Source organism: Rhinolophus sinicus, linkage group LG05 (assembly GCF_036562045.2).
Source record: "Rhinolophus sinicus isolate RSC01 linkage group LG05, ASM3656204v1, whole genome shotgun sequence".
Classification (NCBI taxonomy): domain Eukaryota; kingdom Metazoa; phylum Chordata; class Mammalia; order Chiroptera; family Rhinolophidae; genus Rhinolophus; species Rhinolophus sinicus.
Genome location: NC_133755.1, coordinates 17,716,653 through 17,732,803, shown reverse-complemented (window position 1 = coordinate 17,732,803; position 16,151 = coordinate 17,716,653). Strand labels below are relative to the sequence as shown.

General features: G+C 50.3%; 2 protein-coding genes across 6 annotated transcripts; one reads left to right on the top strand and one right to left on the bottom strand.

Moving 5' to 3' along the window:
- Positions 1-8: 8 nt before the first annotated feature.
- Positions 9-4,255, bottom strand: ATRAID (all-trans retinoic acid induced differentiation factor). The gene is made up of 7 exons (XM_019735352.2): positions 4,066-4,255; positions 3,297-3,418; positions 1,526-1,597; positions 1,194-1,265; positions 972-1,093; positions 577-674; positions 9-345 (listed from the first exon to the last, which is right to left on the bottom strand). Exons 1-7 carry the CDS (start codon positions 4,162-4,164, stop codon positions 241-243), a joined length of 690 nt encoding a protein of 229 aa, XP_019590911.2. The 5' UTR covers positions 4,165-4,255; the 3' UTR covers positions 9-240.
- On the top strand, positions 4,242-15,355 carry SLC5A6 (solute carrier family 5 member 6). 5 transcript variants are annotated; one of them, XM_019735346.2, is made up of 18 exons: positions 4,246-4,579; positions 4,988-5,054; positions 7,182-7,276; positions 8,075-8,602; positions 8,869-8,934; positions 9,238-9,289; positions 9,660-9,727; positions 10,048-10,202; positions 10,582-10,722; positions 10,928-11,057; positions 11,593-11,681; positions 12,080-12,192; positions 12,523-12,590; positions 12,987-13,073; positions 13,220-13,386; positions 13,602-13,705; positions 13,948-14,063; positions 14,422-15,355. In XM_019735346.2, the coding sequence occupies exons 4-18, from the start codon at positions 8,222-8,224 to the stop codon at positions 14,569-14,571; spliced, it is 1,887 nt and encodes a 628-aa protein (XP_019590905.2). In that variant the 5' UTR covers positions 4,246-4,579; positions 4,988-5,054; positions 7,182-7,276; positions 8,075-8,221; the 3' UTR covers positions 14,572-15,355. The 5 variants fall into 5 exon arrangements, with proteins under 5 accessions (XP_019590907.2, XP_074187922.1, XP_019590905.2 ...); XM_019735348.2 differs by lacking the exon at positions 7,182-7,276 and having other exon boundaries at positions 4,242-4,579; XM_074331818.1 differs by lacking the exon at positions 7,182-7,276 and having other exon boundaries at positions 4,446-4,579; positions 4,991-5,054.
- The last annotated feature ends 796 nt before the right edge of the window (positions 15,356-16,151 follow it).

The window sequence follows — 16,151 nt, the reverse complement described above, 5'->3', positions numbered from 1 at the left end:
CAGAGCGCTTTTCCCTAAAAAAAAAAGTTTATTATGGTTAACAGCACAAATGGGAACTGGTACTAGTCCTCTCCTGGACAGGAGTGTGACACTGCAAAATTGTGCAATTTTCCATCTTCCAACAGCGGTCTCAGCCTTGAGGAGGCTCTGTTGGCTAACCTGTCGAGAAAGCAAATGTCCCTGGCTGGGCTACGATAGATGGGGATGACCTTTAGGTCAGTAGGAAGACCTATATGTGGTTCATGAAGCCTTGGCTTTTCGGCGTTGGGTGCCCCAAAGCAGGATGGAGATGGATAATGTGGTAGATCCCAGAATCCCGAAAAACATAAGCAGCGAGAAGGAGCCCTGTGAATAAAAGACAAAAACAAAACAAAAACCCTCATGCAGCGTTACCCCAAGGACTATATTCTAACACCCAGTTCTTTCCTAGTGTATCTATCCCCTTGTCCAGGGCAAGTCTCTGAGTTTCCTTTTCTAGGTGATTTGCATCAGATCCTGGTCTTATGGCTCTTCTTTCTGAGAGGTTCTTGCTCTGTGGCTTTCTCTTATCCCTAATTAGAAGGCCTAACTCCTCACCTGGCGCATACACTTGTAGCCATGGAAGCCATCAGCACAAACACACTGAAAAAGACCTGGACCATCAGGCACACATAATCCATTCTCAGGACACATTTCTGGAAGACAGAGAGAAACAGAGAACATCACTGGATCTCATTAGGTATCTTTCTCAAATACCTGCTTCAACTTAGAGTCTCTCAATTTTTTCTATGTCAAAGTAGAGAAAGATGGTTACAGATAATCAGAACATAACAATAATAATAAAATATATTTTAAGACCTTTTCTTCCCAAGGGGTTAGAGACTCAGAAACCTGAAAAGGCACGTAAGCAACTTTACTTTCTTTCTGATCTAAAGGGGAGAATACAAAGGAGGAAAGGCAGTTCCTAGGAGGCTGGAAATGAAATAGCATACCTGTGTCCCTGGTGCTATTGCAAAGGTTCCTTTGCCCTTGGCAGGTTCGCCTGTTTGTATAATACGTGACAGTATTCCAGGCATTTGTATCTCCAGGACAGTTGACATCTTGTGGCAGTATCCTGAACACAACACAGGCAGTCATAATATGCTGCCCGAAGTTGCTAAGCTCACAGCATTGCCCCTCTTCAATTCTCTCTCCAACCCCATACCCTTACTCACAGAGTCTGGAGCTGGGTAAAGCCATGGAAGATGTCGGCTAAGTCATCCTTGAGGGGGTTTGCTTGCAGGTCTCTGAAAAGCACACACTGTTAGCATTGTACTCTAGGAAAACACCCTACTTCCATTCATACATCTTCCTGTATTGGTAATCCACGTCTCATTCTGAGTTATCTAAGTTTAGACATTAGTATTCATATTATTACTTTGAATATTATGAATACTAACAATATTAGCATTCATAATATTACATTTTAGGAGTCCATCCTCAAAGACTTTCCCATCAACCCTTTGCCATAGTCACCTTTTGGTAGAGAGGATAACTAACCACTTACATGATGATAGCAGTATGTGCCTGAGGAAAGTTTGGACCAGGGTCCTTCAGAGAACAGTTCTGGAGATCCAGCCTGATGAAATAAGGTAATCGGTGTAACTATGTGTCTCTCCTCTTTATCCATGATAAGCTAATACTACCACTTTTCTGTTAATATTAGTTGAACACCGCTATGTTCAGGTCCACAAACTAGGTGCTAGAGTAGATGTTTTAATTTTGCACCATCCAATTTAGTCACCACTAGCTACATGTAGCTATTTCAATGAATTTAAATTTTTAAAAATTCAGTCCCTCATTTGCCCTAGTCACATTTCAAGTGTTCAGTAACCACTAATATGTGGTTAGTGGCTACAGTATTGGAGAGTACAGATATGGAACATTTGCATCATGGCAGAAAGTTCTTTGTATCTGTGCATATACTGGAAATTTGTTTCTTGTCTAGATTAGTGAATCTCACATTATGATATTATGATTCTCAGATCCACAAAGGACCTTCAAATGGAGAAAAAATTTCAAATCACATAAAGTTTTTTCGAAGTACATTTTCTACCACAAATTGGATGTAAACTACTAGATATTAAGGAACACGCCATATTATTTTTTGTTCAGTATCTACTGCTTTCTATTCTTTTATTCTATAAATATTTACTGAGTTCCTCCCAAATTCAAATATTTGAATAAAAAACAAAAACACCTTCAGTATCTTAGCTTTCAAATGGTTTATAATGTAGTAGGGGAACGAGACCATCACTAAAATAAAAACAATATATTAAATTACAATATGAAAGAAATCACAGGACAGTATATATATTTGAGTGGTACACCATGGATTAGTGGAAGTGAAAAAAAATTAAAAATATTACTCTGGTATTTAGTTGTGGGGGAATTCACAAAAGATGTTAGAATTAAAGGATAGATATGTCCTACTTTGGTGGAGGAAGGCAATTTCAGGTAAGGAAAGAAGGCCTGAACAAAGAAATAAAGGCACAATGCTTTTGGAGGTAGGCCAAAGCTAAACCCTCATGAAGGCTTTGAGTGGACAAATAATTAGAAATCTAATTTTAAAGCTAGACAGTGATAATGGAAAACAAACTCGTTTTCAGAACGTTTAACGTAGAGAAGTATTTAGGTAGTTAGGGCAAGAGGAGAATGAAAGCAAGACATAATATTTTGAGTTTGAAGTGAGGGTACACTCAAAAGAAAATGTTTAATAGGGAGCTAGAGGTACCCATAGGTACCTGGAGCTTGGAAAGAGGTCAAAGGATACTAAAAGAGATCTAACCACCTGCATGGTGGTTACAGTTAAAGCTTTAAGAATTGGTGGAGTCTCAAAGGTATAAATGGAGAAAATGCAGGAACTAACCTGCATAAGGGGACAGAAAGAGGAATTTGCCTCAAAGACAAACATGAATTAGAAAGAGAAGAAAACCATATTAGTATAGTGTATTGGAGGCTAAGCAGGTCATTTCATGGAGACACACAGTAAATTCAAAGACTTAATAAACAAAAGAACGCTCTTTTTAAAACAAAGTCATAAAAGCCTTTTTTTAAAAATAGGCCAAAATTATGACTTTTGTGCAGTTTCAACTTGCAAGAACCACAGGATTGTTTACCTAGTCAAAAATGCTATAATAGATTTAAAAGTCTGAGACTCATGGTTTAGATGCCTCCAAAATAGGCACAAATATTTATCCCGAAAGCCAATCAGGCAAGCTTTGATGGATGAGGGTTGGGAACTTTTTTCCAGTATCCAGGGATGTCTTCTCCCTCACCCGAGGATGGTGCCCTTTTGATTCAGGCAGCAGCGAGCCAGCAATATTAACTCTGGTGTCTGCTTACAATAAAGGGCCACTTCTGACAAATTTCCCACTTTCCCTGGACACTGGATGCATACCTGCAGAAGAGAGAAAACTATTAGAACTCCAGAAAGAAAGCCAAGACAAGAACAAACAATGATCAAAAGTTAACTGCCAGTACACCTCTCCAGAATTCCGCTAACACAGTGCAGAGAAGTGTCTGACTTTCTATCAGGTTTGACTAGGAGATGCATTTCTTCCCCTAGAACTAGGCGCCAAATCAGAGTACCAGACCTCACTCAAAGAAGGCCCTTATCTTTGAGGATCGCTATTCAAACATATTTATTACGTCCTCTCCAGTGATATCTCAATCTGACAGCCCTGGTGTGGCAGGACTGCAGGTGCACCAAGAACTCATCTGCATTACAAAATGTACAGTCTTGCCACCGCATGATATACATGTGCGTGGACACGTTGCAGAAGAGCCAGAGGACTCGCTTGTAGAAAGAACAAGTTAGTTATTCAAATTAGGAGCGAGGAAGTCAACGTTCAAATGTCTTTGGACATGGGCAGAACTGCGCGGCGTGAGTGATCGGGAGCTGAAGCCTGGTGGGCTACCCCCAGGGAGGCCTCAGGGATGAAGTCAGAGCTGCGGGCCAGCGGGAGAGAGCCGAGGGAGGCCGAGCGCAACACACCGCTAGCCTAGCAACTCTGCTTCAGTCTGAGCTCTAACTTGCTTCTGTACCTCGGGTAGCGCCAGAGCCCTTTCCACGCCCAGAAAGAGGAGCAGGGCCGCAGCCCTGGGTACCGGGATCGAAGGACTGCCAGGCCCGCAAGGGGACATTTTTCCGCTTTCTCCGTCCTTCACGGCAGCTCGCGAGACTTGGGCACGTGGCTCCGCCCCCGGGGCGTGGACTAGTGGTGCGGGCCAGTTGGCCCGGGGCGGACTGGGGGTTGCTCCTGCTCTGGGCGGTCAGCGCTTTTCCCCGTGCGCCCCAGTCCTCGTTAGGGGGAGCCGGGCGACCCCCTGTCCTTTTCCCCCTTTAGCGAAGGCCTCCCTGCCGCCGCTCTTTCTGCCCCGCGCTCCACGCGCCCGGACGCCGAGGTCGCGTCTCGGGGCCCTAGTCCATCTTCCCTCAGTAAACATGGCGGGGCGGGCAGGGGGCGGGGCCGGCTGTCACCCGGCCCGCGCATGCTGCGGACGGGTTTCTTCTGCCGCGGTTCGACCTCGGATCTCCACACGCGTGAAGACCCCCCAGGTGGGCCGGACGGGGGCGGGCGGGCATGGTGTGCGCCGGTACAAAGAGGCCCAGGGGAACCGCAGCAGAGCGGACTGGGGAAGGGTCGAGGAGAAGAGGGTCGGGGCGAGCCGGTCTCCGGCGTGGAAGTCCGGGAAAATCTTAGGTGCGGGGCGCGAGGTGGTAGTGCCGCCGCCACCTCGCACTTGGAGGAAGGCAGAAGGCCAGGAAATAAAGAGGGTGAAGGTGATGGAGGAGTGAAGGGCGAAGGGCAAACCCCAGCGGGAGGAGACGATCTTGGGGACGGACGCTCCGGGCACCCTGTACCCTTCACCTCAGTCCTGAGACCACGCGGTGCCCGGAGCGTTGGCGAGGAGGCAGGAGCCGGGTAGATGCTTCCCTAACTCCTGATCTCCTTTGCCTTCCCAGAAGAAGGGAGCGATGTTGATATCAGGAAGAATGACGGGACCTTCTTAGCCCTGGCTAAGTCACAGAGGTAAGGGAAGGCAAGCACTGTCCCTGGGTGAGACGGTGATGGCGAGGCCGCGCCTGGAGGGACTGAGTATTAAGGTGTTAGAGATTAAAGTTAGCATTAATATTAAAAATTAGCATTAAGTTTTAAATAAAAAGTGGCATTTTAGTGAGTGCCCCCAAAGCCTGTCAGACCTTGAGGAATTCTCGGCATAAAGACAGAGTCTTTTGGGGGCAGTTGGCCCTGCTTGGCCGCTTTGCAGGTGTCAAAACCAGTGTAGTTTGTGACTGAAGTGAGGGTGGGGGTAGGGTGGTGGAGAAAGATTCTTGTCTTTATCTTAGACATTTAAAAAGGGGTCCTATAGACGGCTGTTTGTACCCTGGGTGGAACAACTCAGCTCTTACTTTTGACTCCCAGTTTCTCAGAGAGATGCACGTCCATAGGGTTTAGATCAGTGTAGAGTTTTTAGAAAGCCACCATCCTGTTCTTAGAACCATGTCTGATGAAGTCTTTGTTACTGGGTCAGGTTTTTCCTGTCTTGTCTAAATGGCTCTGTCTTCAGCCATCTAGGGGCGTTCTCCACACCTCATGCAAGTAGAATTCTATCAGGAAGCCCTGTCAGTTTACCCCAGTGGTGGAGGATCTCCAGTTCTGTATGTCTATTCCAGTCTATACTGGGACCTCTCTTTCTTTCCCCACTACCTACCTATCCATATTACTAGCTCTTTACCACTTGAGATTCTTATTTGCACACAGCAGACATCTTTCTTATATTCCAGTAGTTCCCATTACCTCTGTCATACAGTAGTAGTGAAAATTTGCCAAAGGAGTGAGAAAACTTGAGATGTTGCAATGTACAAAGGCCCAGGGCATCTTTAGGTTAAACCAGAGTGGCTTGTTGGGAACATTTTTCTGGGGACTAACGTTTGTGACTCTAGAACATGTGATCCAAGAGTTGCCAGCCCTGATTTCCTCTTTTCGTTGGCCCCAGGAGGTTCAGAGTTCAGGTTTTGTCTGCATGAGGCCATATAATTCTAACCAGGCAAAATCTGCCCAGAAACACAGTGTGGGAGAGCCGGAAGACGGTATGGTGATCTTTCTCCTTGTGGGCAAGGACAGAAGACATAGCTTCTAATGATCTGTGTCTAGACTAGTTGAAATATGAACTTTGTTTTGTGAATGACTGACTACAATTAACATTCTGCTTCTGCCCTGGTTCTGGGAGTAGTAAGGAGGGGATCCCCTAGTGAATAACCTGTCATACCTGCAGATAGTACCGTTTCTTTCTCCCATGTTTTGTTTCATGCTGTATAACCTGAAGGAAGTTATTTAACTTCTCTAAATCTTAGTTTCCTAGAGAGTGTTCATGTAAAGTGCATAACCTGAGACATGGTATTTTGAGAGTGATAGCTATGGTTACTTCTTCACTTATTTTAATTATCATTTTTTTATGTATTATAATTACTTATCATTGCTAATGTCCATGAAGTACATAGCATACTGCTGGGTTACAGAGCAGGTGTTCAAAAATGTTCACTGTCATCATGTTAGGCTCTCTAAATACCTGGCATCCTCTGTTATTTTTTTCCCCATACCAATAAGTACCCCAGGGTATAGTCTCTAAAGACAGTGTGGTATCAATGGAGAGTGTATGGATGGATGGGGAATCACTAGACCTGGGTTCTAATCTGGCCTCTGACAATAATCAGCTCTGTGGTTTTAAAAAGCTCACTTGAGTCATTTAAGCCTCAGTGTCTTTGCAGTAAATGAAGGTATTGTCATAGTGACTCTTCAGATTCCTTTAAATTTTGAAAGACTACGATCCTGTCCTTGTTCTAGAACAATAGTATGTTCTTTGAGGATTAGTATTTCGGTGCAGGAGTCAGAAAAGCAACTTTCCCATCTTTTCTCAGCCCCTCCTTTCCAATTCCTTCTAGTACACTACCAAGTGGATTAGGAAAGCCTAATCCATCCAGGAATGTTGTTGAATGTGGTCTCCCTGCTGCCCATTCTGGAGCCTTTAGGGCTGAGGTGGAGTTTGAGTGCCTAGGGTGATAGGGCCATTTAGAGCACAGCGATTGGTTCCCTGAAGGGGCCAGAATGAATAACTGCTGAGTTTCACTCCACCCCCAATTCCTGATCTCACCTCAGCCACTTCCAGAGCCAGACCCTCAGTCTTGGTCCAGCTCCAGACACACACAGCTTCTCCAGGCAGCTCTGCCTCAGAACAAGGATTGCTTCTCTAGGTAGGTATTTGCCCCAGAAGGATAAGATCACCCTCCCTGGCCCTTCTCTTTGCCCTAGCTCCGTGGCTTGTTTGCTTCTCCCTAAAGTGCTCCTGAAATCATAATTCCGAACTCCTGGCTCCAGCACGTTGCCCTCATTTTTGAGTCCCACCGCTCTTCCCAGATCTGCTATTGACTGTGGTGTTACAAATAGAATAGCTGAGAGGTACGTGGCAGGGTTTGTCTGGTAATGTTGAGGAGAACGGAGCGGTTGGGGATGCCTGGAATGGAGGTGATCTTATTGGGAATCAATGCTGAGAAGAGAAGGGGTGCTGTTAGCAAGGTGAAACTGGGGATTATGGAAGGTGGGGGCTGAGGCCAGGGGGAATAAAGGAAGCCATGCTGTTTCAGTCTCCATTTCTTCTTCCCCGCTGGGCTGTGGCGCCAGGTTGTGCTCTGCTGGCTTAGTACATTGTACTGACTGGGTCTGTGCCTGCAAGTGGGGGCAGGGAAATATTCAAGAAGAAACTTGGGCTAGAGTTGATTTCTCTTTTGTTCTGGGGTGGAGACCTAAGAAGGCTGTTTCACAGCTATGCACGCTCAAAAAGGTCTTGGCCAAGTAGTCGTCTCTTGGCTGTCTCACTCTGCTGCTTCTTCCCTCCCTTTTTTTCTTCTACCAAGTCTGTACCAGGATCTCCAGCCCGTCAAGGGCTGCCACTGAGATGGCTGGTTGAGTTTGGTGGGTGTGAGATGCAGGGGCCTGGCGGTGGGTGGCCGGAAAGGCAGGATAGGCCTGACTGGGAGCTGATTCCTTTGCAGGTCACCCTGGACAATGTCACTTGGTGGAGCAGGAGGACTGTGAGCCTGAGAGCCAGGTTGTAGCCACTTGTCTGCCACTGCCCAGCTAAGCGTCAGCCCAGAGCCCAGGAGCAGCAAGTGACTACAGGTCACAGCCACAGTGAGGACATGAGTGTGGGGGTGACCACCTCTGCTCCCCTCCCCCCAGCCTCAGACACATCTGCCTTCTCCCTCGTGGACTATGTGGTATTCGTCCTGCTGCTGGTTCTCTCCCTTGCCATTGGGCTCTACCATGCCTGTCGTGGCTGGGGTCAGCATACCACTGGCCAGCTGCTGATGGCAGACCGCAAAATGAGCTGCCTTCCTGTGGCGCTGTCCCTGTTGGCCACCTTCCAGTCCGCTGTTGCCATCCTGGGTGTGCCATCCGAGATCTACCGGTTTGGGACCCAGTACTGGTTCCTGGGCTGCTGCTATTTCCTGGGGCTGCTGATCCCTGCACACATCTTCATCCCCACCTTCTACCGCCTGCACCTCACTAGTGCCTATGAGGTGAGCCAGGGAGGAGGGCAGGAGCATATAGGACCTTCAGGGTCCGGGATGGAGAGGAGGAACAGGGCACATGTGAAGGACCTGGGACCCTGGAATGCCTCTGCCTGATGAGAGTGACAGGGTGAGGTCAGGTGGGGGGAAGAGGGTGCTGTGCTGAGTGGGGCTCAGCGTGAATGTGAATTGGATATTCCCTCTTGTCCCTGGGAAGTTGTGTGTGAATTGGGGAAGAATATACTTTTTTTTTTTTTTTAAATATTCCTACCTAGTACCTGGAGCTCCGATTCAATAAAACTGTGCGGGTCTGCGGAACCGTGACCTTCATATTTCAGATGGTAAGTGGGGTGAGGCTGGAAATTGAGCCTGAGGTATGCTGAGGCAGCTGAAGCCTTCCCTGTTCTCAGAATGGCAGGCTTTGGTGCACTGAAGTCCCCAGAGGCATCCTGATTCCCATTCCTTCCAGTTCCAGCACAGATACTGGCTGGTAGCAACAAGCCAAAATTTGGAAGAAAGGAGAGGGAAGTGAACCTTAGGTGAAGGGACGCCCTGGGGATATTGGAGCCGAGGTCCGTGTTTCCTCCTCTCTCTGCCCACTCTCATCTCCTCTGCCCCTCACATTCTCTTTCCATACCCAACAGGTGATCTACATGGGGGTTGTGCTCTATGCACCATCATTGGCCCTCAATGCAGGTGAGGAGTCACAGCCCCTGGCTGCCAGCCCCGGTAGGCTGGGAAAACAGCCTTTCGGAGGGGCAGGTAGAGGAGAGTGTGCAGAAAAGCATCTGACTTTGGCCTGGGAATTATTTCACTGCATGGGCCCTTGGTTGGTCTCCACGAGAGCTTCACTTCCCTTGAAAGCTAATCAAACATTACCATGCCCTAGCTGAGATGATTAATCACCACCTTTTGGTAGAGCTCTGCAAACTTTTTTTTCCCATTGTGGTGAATGATTTATTTCATCCTTAATGACCAAGTGCTTCAGGTCTTACCAGGGCTTCTCTGGCTTCTCCGCTGGGAAACCTGTTCCAGAGACAGAAATGTGAATCTTATTTCTTTACAGTGACTGGCTTTGATCTGTGGCTGTCGGTGCTGACCCTAGGCATTGTCTGTGCCATCTACACTGCTCTGGTAAGTGCAGTAAGCCTTAGGGGAGGGAGGAGAAGAGATGAAGTAAGGAGGGGAAATGGGAAGAAAAGGAAAAGAAGGGTTGAGATAAGAAAGTAGGAGGGGACGGGGTAAGAATGTAGATGAGAAGATGGGATGAAATTCTAGGGTGGAATGAATGAAATGAGATGTAGGAGATGGGATTGGGTGGGAATGATGACAACGACAACGGGGTCTCAGGAATTATGCCCCTGGCAATGACATGGCGCTTTCTGGTGGTATGGTCTCCTCACTGATGGATGGTTTTGAAGACATCTGTGTCAGGCATGATCTTTTCCTTACAGGGTGGGCTGAAGGCAGTCATCTGGACAGATGTATTCCAGACACTGGTCATGTTCCTAGGGCAGCTGGCAGTTATCATTGTGGGGTCGGCCAAGGTGGGCGGCTTGGGGCATGTGTGGGATTTGGCTTCCCAGCATGGCCGCATCTCTGGGATTGAGTAAGTACAACCCTTACCCTGGCTGGGGTCTCTAGTGCCATCCTAGAGCCTGCGCAAGCAGAGGGCAAGCTGTGGAAGGCTTCGGTGCAGCACTGAGACAGGTGGAAACTGGCACTGCAGATGGAGGCTGATCCCAGGGGTCCAACTTGTGGTTAAGGAGCGTCAGAACGTTCTTAGTTCCTGGGATGAGGTTGTGGGTTGGAAGAATGGAGCCCTCCCTCCAACTTGCTGCACTGTCTCTTGAGTCCACCCCGTTCTTGCTTTCAGTAGCTCCTTGGCCCTCGCCGTGGTGTCTCTGCTCTCTTCTGATCCCTGTGGTAGGAGGGTGAGGAGGGCTGAGTCTTTCTCTGGGGCTCTGACCAGGTGGCATTTATTGCAGGCTAGATCCAGACCCTTTTGTGCGGCACACTTTCTGGACCTTGGCCTTCGGGGGCGTCTTCATGATGCTCTCCTTGTATGGGGTGAACCAGGCTCAGGTGCAACGCTACCTCAGCTCCCGCACGGAGAAGGCTGCTGTCCTGTGAGTGCTGGGACAGGGAGACTGGGGAGCAAGACTAGGGACGAGAGTAGCCCTGGTTCCACAGAGGCAGTTGGGATGGGGGCAGGATGTCAGAGTGCACACCCCCCCACTGGGGTCGGGACGTGAGTCTGCTTTCTGGGGCTTAGAGAGGTGGTAAGGTTATCTGTTGACCCTCCTCTCCGCTTGGCCTTGGCCTCTTTTGCAGCTCCTGCTATGCAGTCTTCCCTTGCCAGCAGGTGGTCCTCTGCATGGGCTGCCTCATTGGCCTGGTCATGTTCGCCTACTACCAGGAGCATCCCATGAGCATCCAGCAGAGTCAGGCAGCCCCTGACCAGGTGAGGAGCCCTCCCTAACCCTCTCTTGTGCCCAAAAGGGGCCAACCAGGGTCCCTCAAGAGGAATGTCTGGGTGACTGCAGGAAGTAGACTTAAGTTCTTTCCCACTCTGGGATTCTAGTGATCTAGATGTGAGGATCCCAGCCCCGGCATCACCTGATCCCAGTGCTCACCCTGCTGGGTGGGGCCCTCCCTTCATTGACTCATCACCGCTATGCACCACGTAACCTGCAAGGAGCTGTCATCCACTTGGGGTCTCATCTAACCCTTCCAAGAGCCTTCTTTTACAGAGAATAGAGGCTCAACAGGTGGCCAGCGTGCTCAACTCACACTGCTAGTCGGGTTGGGGCTGGGGTATGAACTGCCTCCTCTTTCCAAAGCCCAGTTTCTCTCCACTTACTGTGGGTCGCCCTTAGTGCCTGGCCCCTGTTTCTGATGCAGCAGACCGGCCGGGGCATGTGCAGGGAGCCTTCCCGTGTGCCTCGCTCTGGGAAGGGCTCCCCTCTCAGGAGAGCTCTGCACTTCTCTGCCTGCAGTTCGTCCTGTATTTTGTGATGGATCTCCTGAAAGACCTGCCAGGTCTGCCTGGACTCTTTGTTGCCTGCCTCTTCAGTGGCTCCCTCAGGTACCCTCTGACCACTTCCCTCATGGTTGGTGCAGCTGACCTCCACTTAGTCAGGGTGGCAGGCAGGTAGGGGAGGGGATCCCTCTGAGTGTCTCAGTGTGCCCATCCATCTGTGAATAATAGCGACAGCTCATCTGTGTAGGACAGCATGTCCTGTGCCAAGAGGTGACCATTTTGATGAAGCATTCTTTTACAACACTAGGAGCTGATCTGAACGAAACCTGTACCCCACTCAGAAAAGGACAAGTGTCCTTGCCTTCCAGGCCTCTTCGTTGGCTGCCAACTGTGCAGATAGTTTCTTGGCTGCAGGCGTCGTCTCCTACCTTTAGGGTGCTGTTCCCTCAATAGAGTCCCTTGTTAGTTTTGCTCCTCACAGCGCAGCCTCTTTCTCCTTTCAGCACCATATCCTCTGCCTTTAATTCACTGGCAACTGTTACGATGGAAGACCTGATTCGACCCTGGTTCCCTGAGTTCTCTGAAGTCCGGGCCACCATGCTTTCCAGAATCCTTGGTGGGATTATGCTTCCTCATCTCTACAGTCTCTGACACACCCTACGCACTGTCCTTAGTCTGCTGTGAGGCACCAGCTGTAGCCGGGGCTCAGCACTGGCTGAATGAAGCACACCACCTTGTTTATAGTTCAGGGCACTTCCTGGGCAGGTTTCTGAGTCACACAAGAATGAGGACAGGGTGGGTGGGACCTGGAGCTGGGGCGGCATGAGTAACATTCCGTTTCCGGGACACAGAGGTAGGTAGTGGTTTGGCTGGGGAAGGAGCTTTGCTCAACTTTCTCCCATTTTAGTGTGTTAACTCACATCTTGTTTCTCTTCTTTCTCCCCAGCCTTTGGTTATGGGCTCCTTTGTCTGGGAATGGCCTATGTTTCCTCCCAGATGGGACCTGTGCTGCAGGTAATGACTATGGAGGGAAGAAAGCAAATTTTAGGGGTGGAAAGGAGCAGATTGAAACAGGAAATTGAGGAAGACAGCTATTGTGAAGAGAATGTTAGAAACTCCCCTTCGGTGGACTACCTTTAGCTGTGAACAGACCCAAGTAGCCAAAAGCCCCAGGGTCATTCCTGGGATATTGTTGACTCAGAGAGAGCTAAGAATCAACCTCAGAGGAGAACCTAAAGCATGTTCCCTTACCCATCCCTGCGCTCTCTAATCCTACAGTCTGATGGTTCCAGATAGAAGAGACAGGCAGATCCATCTGCCGAGAGGGCTCTGGGACAGTGTCCGCGACGCTGCTGGTTTCTGAGCCTGTGTGTTCTTCTCCCAACCCTGCCCCCCACCCCTACCCCGCAGGCAGCAATCAGCATCTTTGGCATGGTCGGGGGGCCGCTGCTTGGACTTTTCTGCCTAGGGATGTTCTTTCCTTGTGCCAACCCTCCTGTGAGTGACCCGTCTGCCTCCACAGTCACCTGCAGGGGTGGGCCTGAGGGAGGGCTTGGTAGGGCTTTCACCCTGAGTACTGGGAACTGGTGGGAAGGTTTGGTGGGGCTGGTGTTGTGACACTAGAACACTCCGTGTCACGGCAGGGAGCCATTGTGGGCCTGCTGGCTGGACTCGTCATGGCCTTCTGGATCGGTATTGGGAGCCTAGTGAGCAACATGCGCTCCAGCCTGGCACCCGCACCCTGGAACGAGTCCAGCAATCTGACCACAGTCACCATGACCACGCTGTTGCCCCCCACCACCCTTTCTAGGTGAGTTGGGCCTCACTGTATTTCTCCTTGGGGAGAACAGCTCATTTTTGAGGGGCTTCCCAGGGGCCTTGCTAAGGAATACGCCACCAGAAGCCTCAGGGAAATGTTGGGTGTTGGATCCCAAGACCCTAGGACTGTACAGGTGGGTGGAGCCAGGGCCGAGGAACTCCCTGTCAATGAGTTGCTAACTGTCCCCACCCCTCTGCTCTCCCCAGGCCTGCAGGGCTACAGCGGCTCTATTCCTTGTCCTATTTATGGTACAGCGCTCACAACTCCACCACAGTCATTGTGGTGGGCCTGATTGTCAGTCTGCTCACTGGTGAGGGGGTGTGGGATGAGAGCACAGAAAAACAGGATGGGCTAAGGGTGGCTGCTCAGGGAATCTGTGCTTCGGGGGGATAACTGACCTTGTCCTCTGTGCTCCTGGATGTCTGCAACAGTCAGGCTTCTTGGCTGATCTCCAGGAGGTGGGCGGGGGCTGGGGGCTGGGAGCCCCAAGAACGGGGCTTGCTGAGTGTGCACTGGTTACGTGGTAAGACTCAGAGGTACCTTGATCTTCAGGGGGAATGCGGGGTCGGACCCTGAACCCTCGGACCATTTACCCAGTGTTGCCAAGACTCCTTGCCCTCCTGCCCGTGTCCTGTCAGAAGCGACTTCGCTGCAAAAGCTATAGCCAGGTAGCACTTGTGTTGTCCAGATTGCCCCCTTCCTTCCCTCTCCAGACTACCACCTAATCTTCCAGGTTCCTTTTCATCCCTTTTCTTTCTCCCCCACCTGGCACCCTTTGCTCGGAGTATTTGCCTGAGCCTGGACCATCCCGCAGCAGCTGCCCCGGGTCCCACGGGGGAGCACTGGCTGGTGGGTGGGCAGAAGGGGCCTCAGCCTGGAGAGGCACACAGCGTGCTGGCCTTTCCTCTCCTCTCCCCCTTGTGCTGATCTCCCTTCTCGCTGGGAGCAAAGCATGAGTCCCCCCCCCCCCCACCCCTTTGGCTCCTGTTCACCCCAGCCCTCTCCCTTTGCTCTGTGTGTCCCCAGGACCTCCCCGAGGACACCGCCGTGTTTCCAGAGAAGATGAGTAATGGGATACTGAAGGACAGCGGAGATAGGGAGGCCACGCCAGTGGCTGAGGAGGGCCCGGCCCACCAGGAGAGCAGCCCCGCCATCCTCCAGGAGACCTCACTGTGATCTGGACTCAGGACCCAGCCCTGGAGGCTACCCTGCAGGACAGGGATGAGCTACTTGATATGTTCTGCAGGGACAGTTGGGGACTGAATGACCAGATGACCTAGCCCAACCAAAGGACCTTGTTCTCAGGGGTCCGGAACATTAGAAGCTGTCAGTTCTTCGTGGGAGGTGTGAGGGCAGGACAGGATTTTGCCAAAAAAGGATAGAAGGGAATTCTCTGGGAAAAGGGTAATGGCTTCTGATTGAACATCACCAACCTCCTTTGAAGTGGATAGAAACCATAGTGCTGTTACAGCTGCCATGGGGCCTGATTTGTCAAGATTGACCATCTCCACCAAAAACTCAAAGCTGCCTTGGCCAGCTGTTATTTCCTTTGCCATCACATCTAAGCACAGATTCTGTCAGCCACAAACAGCCCCTGTGACTACTTTCAGGTTGTCTGTGACACCCCGACTCCTCTCATTCTTATCTGTCTACCTCCATTCTGGAGAGGGAGGTTTTGGTGTCCCTGGGAGGCCTCGGAATAGACAGTTAACGTTTGTCTCCTTTGTGTAGAGTGGGGGGAAGCTTTCCACCCACCGCCCCCACCCCACTGGGCACTTGGGGGTGGGGATACTGATCCAAGAAAACGGCATGACCAGCTCCACTGTGGATTGTGCCATCTCTGACGCCTGAGCCACCCCACCCTAGTGTCATTGTGTCATTCGTGCTCCTGTTTCCTTTGGGAGTTTCTTCCTCATGTATCTTTGTTCCTAGGGAATAAAAACTGTCATTGGATCTAGAATCTGGGCTCCTGTACTGTCTGCAGCTGCTCTTACCCACCCCAGTCCAATCCCTGGTGAGGATAAGCGCTCCCGTTTCCCATGCACAGGTCTCCTGCGGAGGAGAAGCAAAGGGGACCTAGCTCTGGCTTGGTGAAGTTTCAAGTCATGCCCTTGGCATGTCTGCCGGGGGCGGCAGTGTGCTCAACACTGGAAGATGCACACTCCCTTTCTCCCCCTTTCTGCTACCCCTGTGGCTTAGTCTGTCCCCTGTCCTGCCCCCTTGTCCTTGAGCAGAACAATCACTGCTGCTCTGAGATTTTCACTTTGGGGGCTAGAGGAAGTCTGCTCTTTGGCTTTAAAAATAGAACATTCCAGGTGGACTTTCATGGTCTTGTAAAGAACACTGCTCGTTCCCACCCACACCTGGTCTTTACCCGTTTGGTCCCAGGCAGATCTGTAGATAGTTCCGGAAAACAGCAGGTTGACTCTGCCCTGAGGTCTGCCCCCATCTTGGCAGCCCCTCCACCTGGGGGCTGGGAGGACACTGCTCCTAGCTGGGTACCCAACCCCACCAAGCTGGACCTAACCGGGCTCTCGTGTTCATTCTTCAACGTTACCCACCAACTACATGCAAGGGCCTTACCTTGGCCACCATTTTACAGAAGAGAAAATGACTACCCCCAGGACCCTGCACCAGCTGTCACCATCGGCATGTCAGCGCTGCCCCTGTTTTGTCTCAAAGTCTGAATTGTAGCTATATTTGCATAGAAGGGGGGAAAACCCATGGGACTTGATACCTTTAAGAATTATGATATT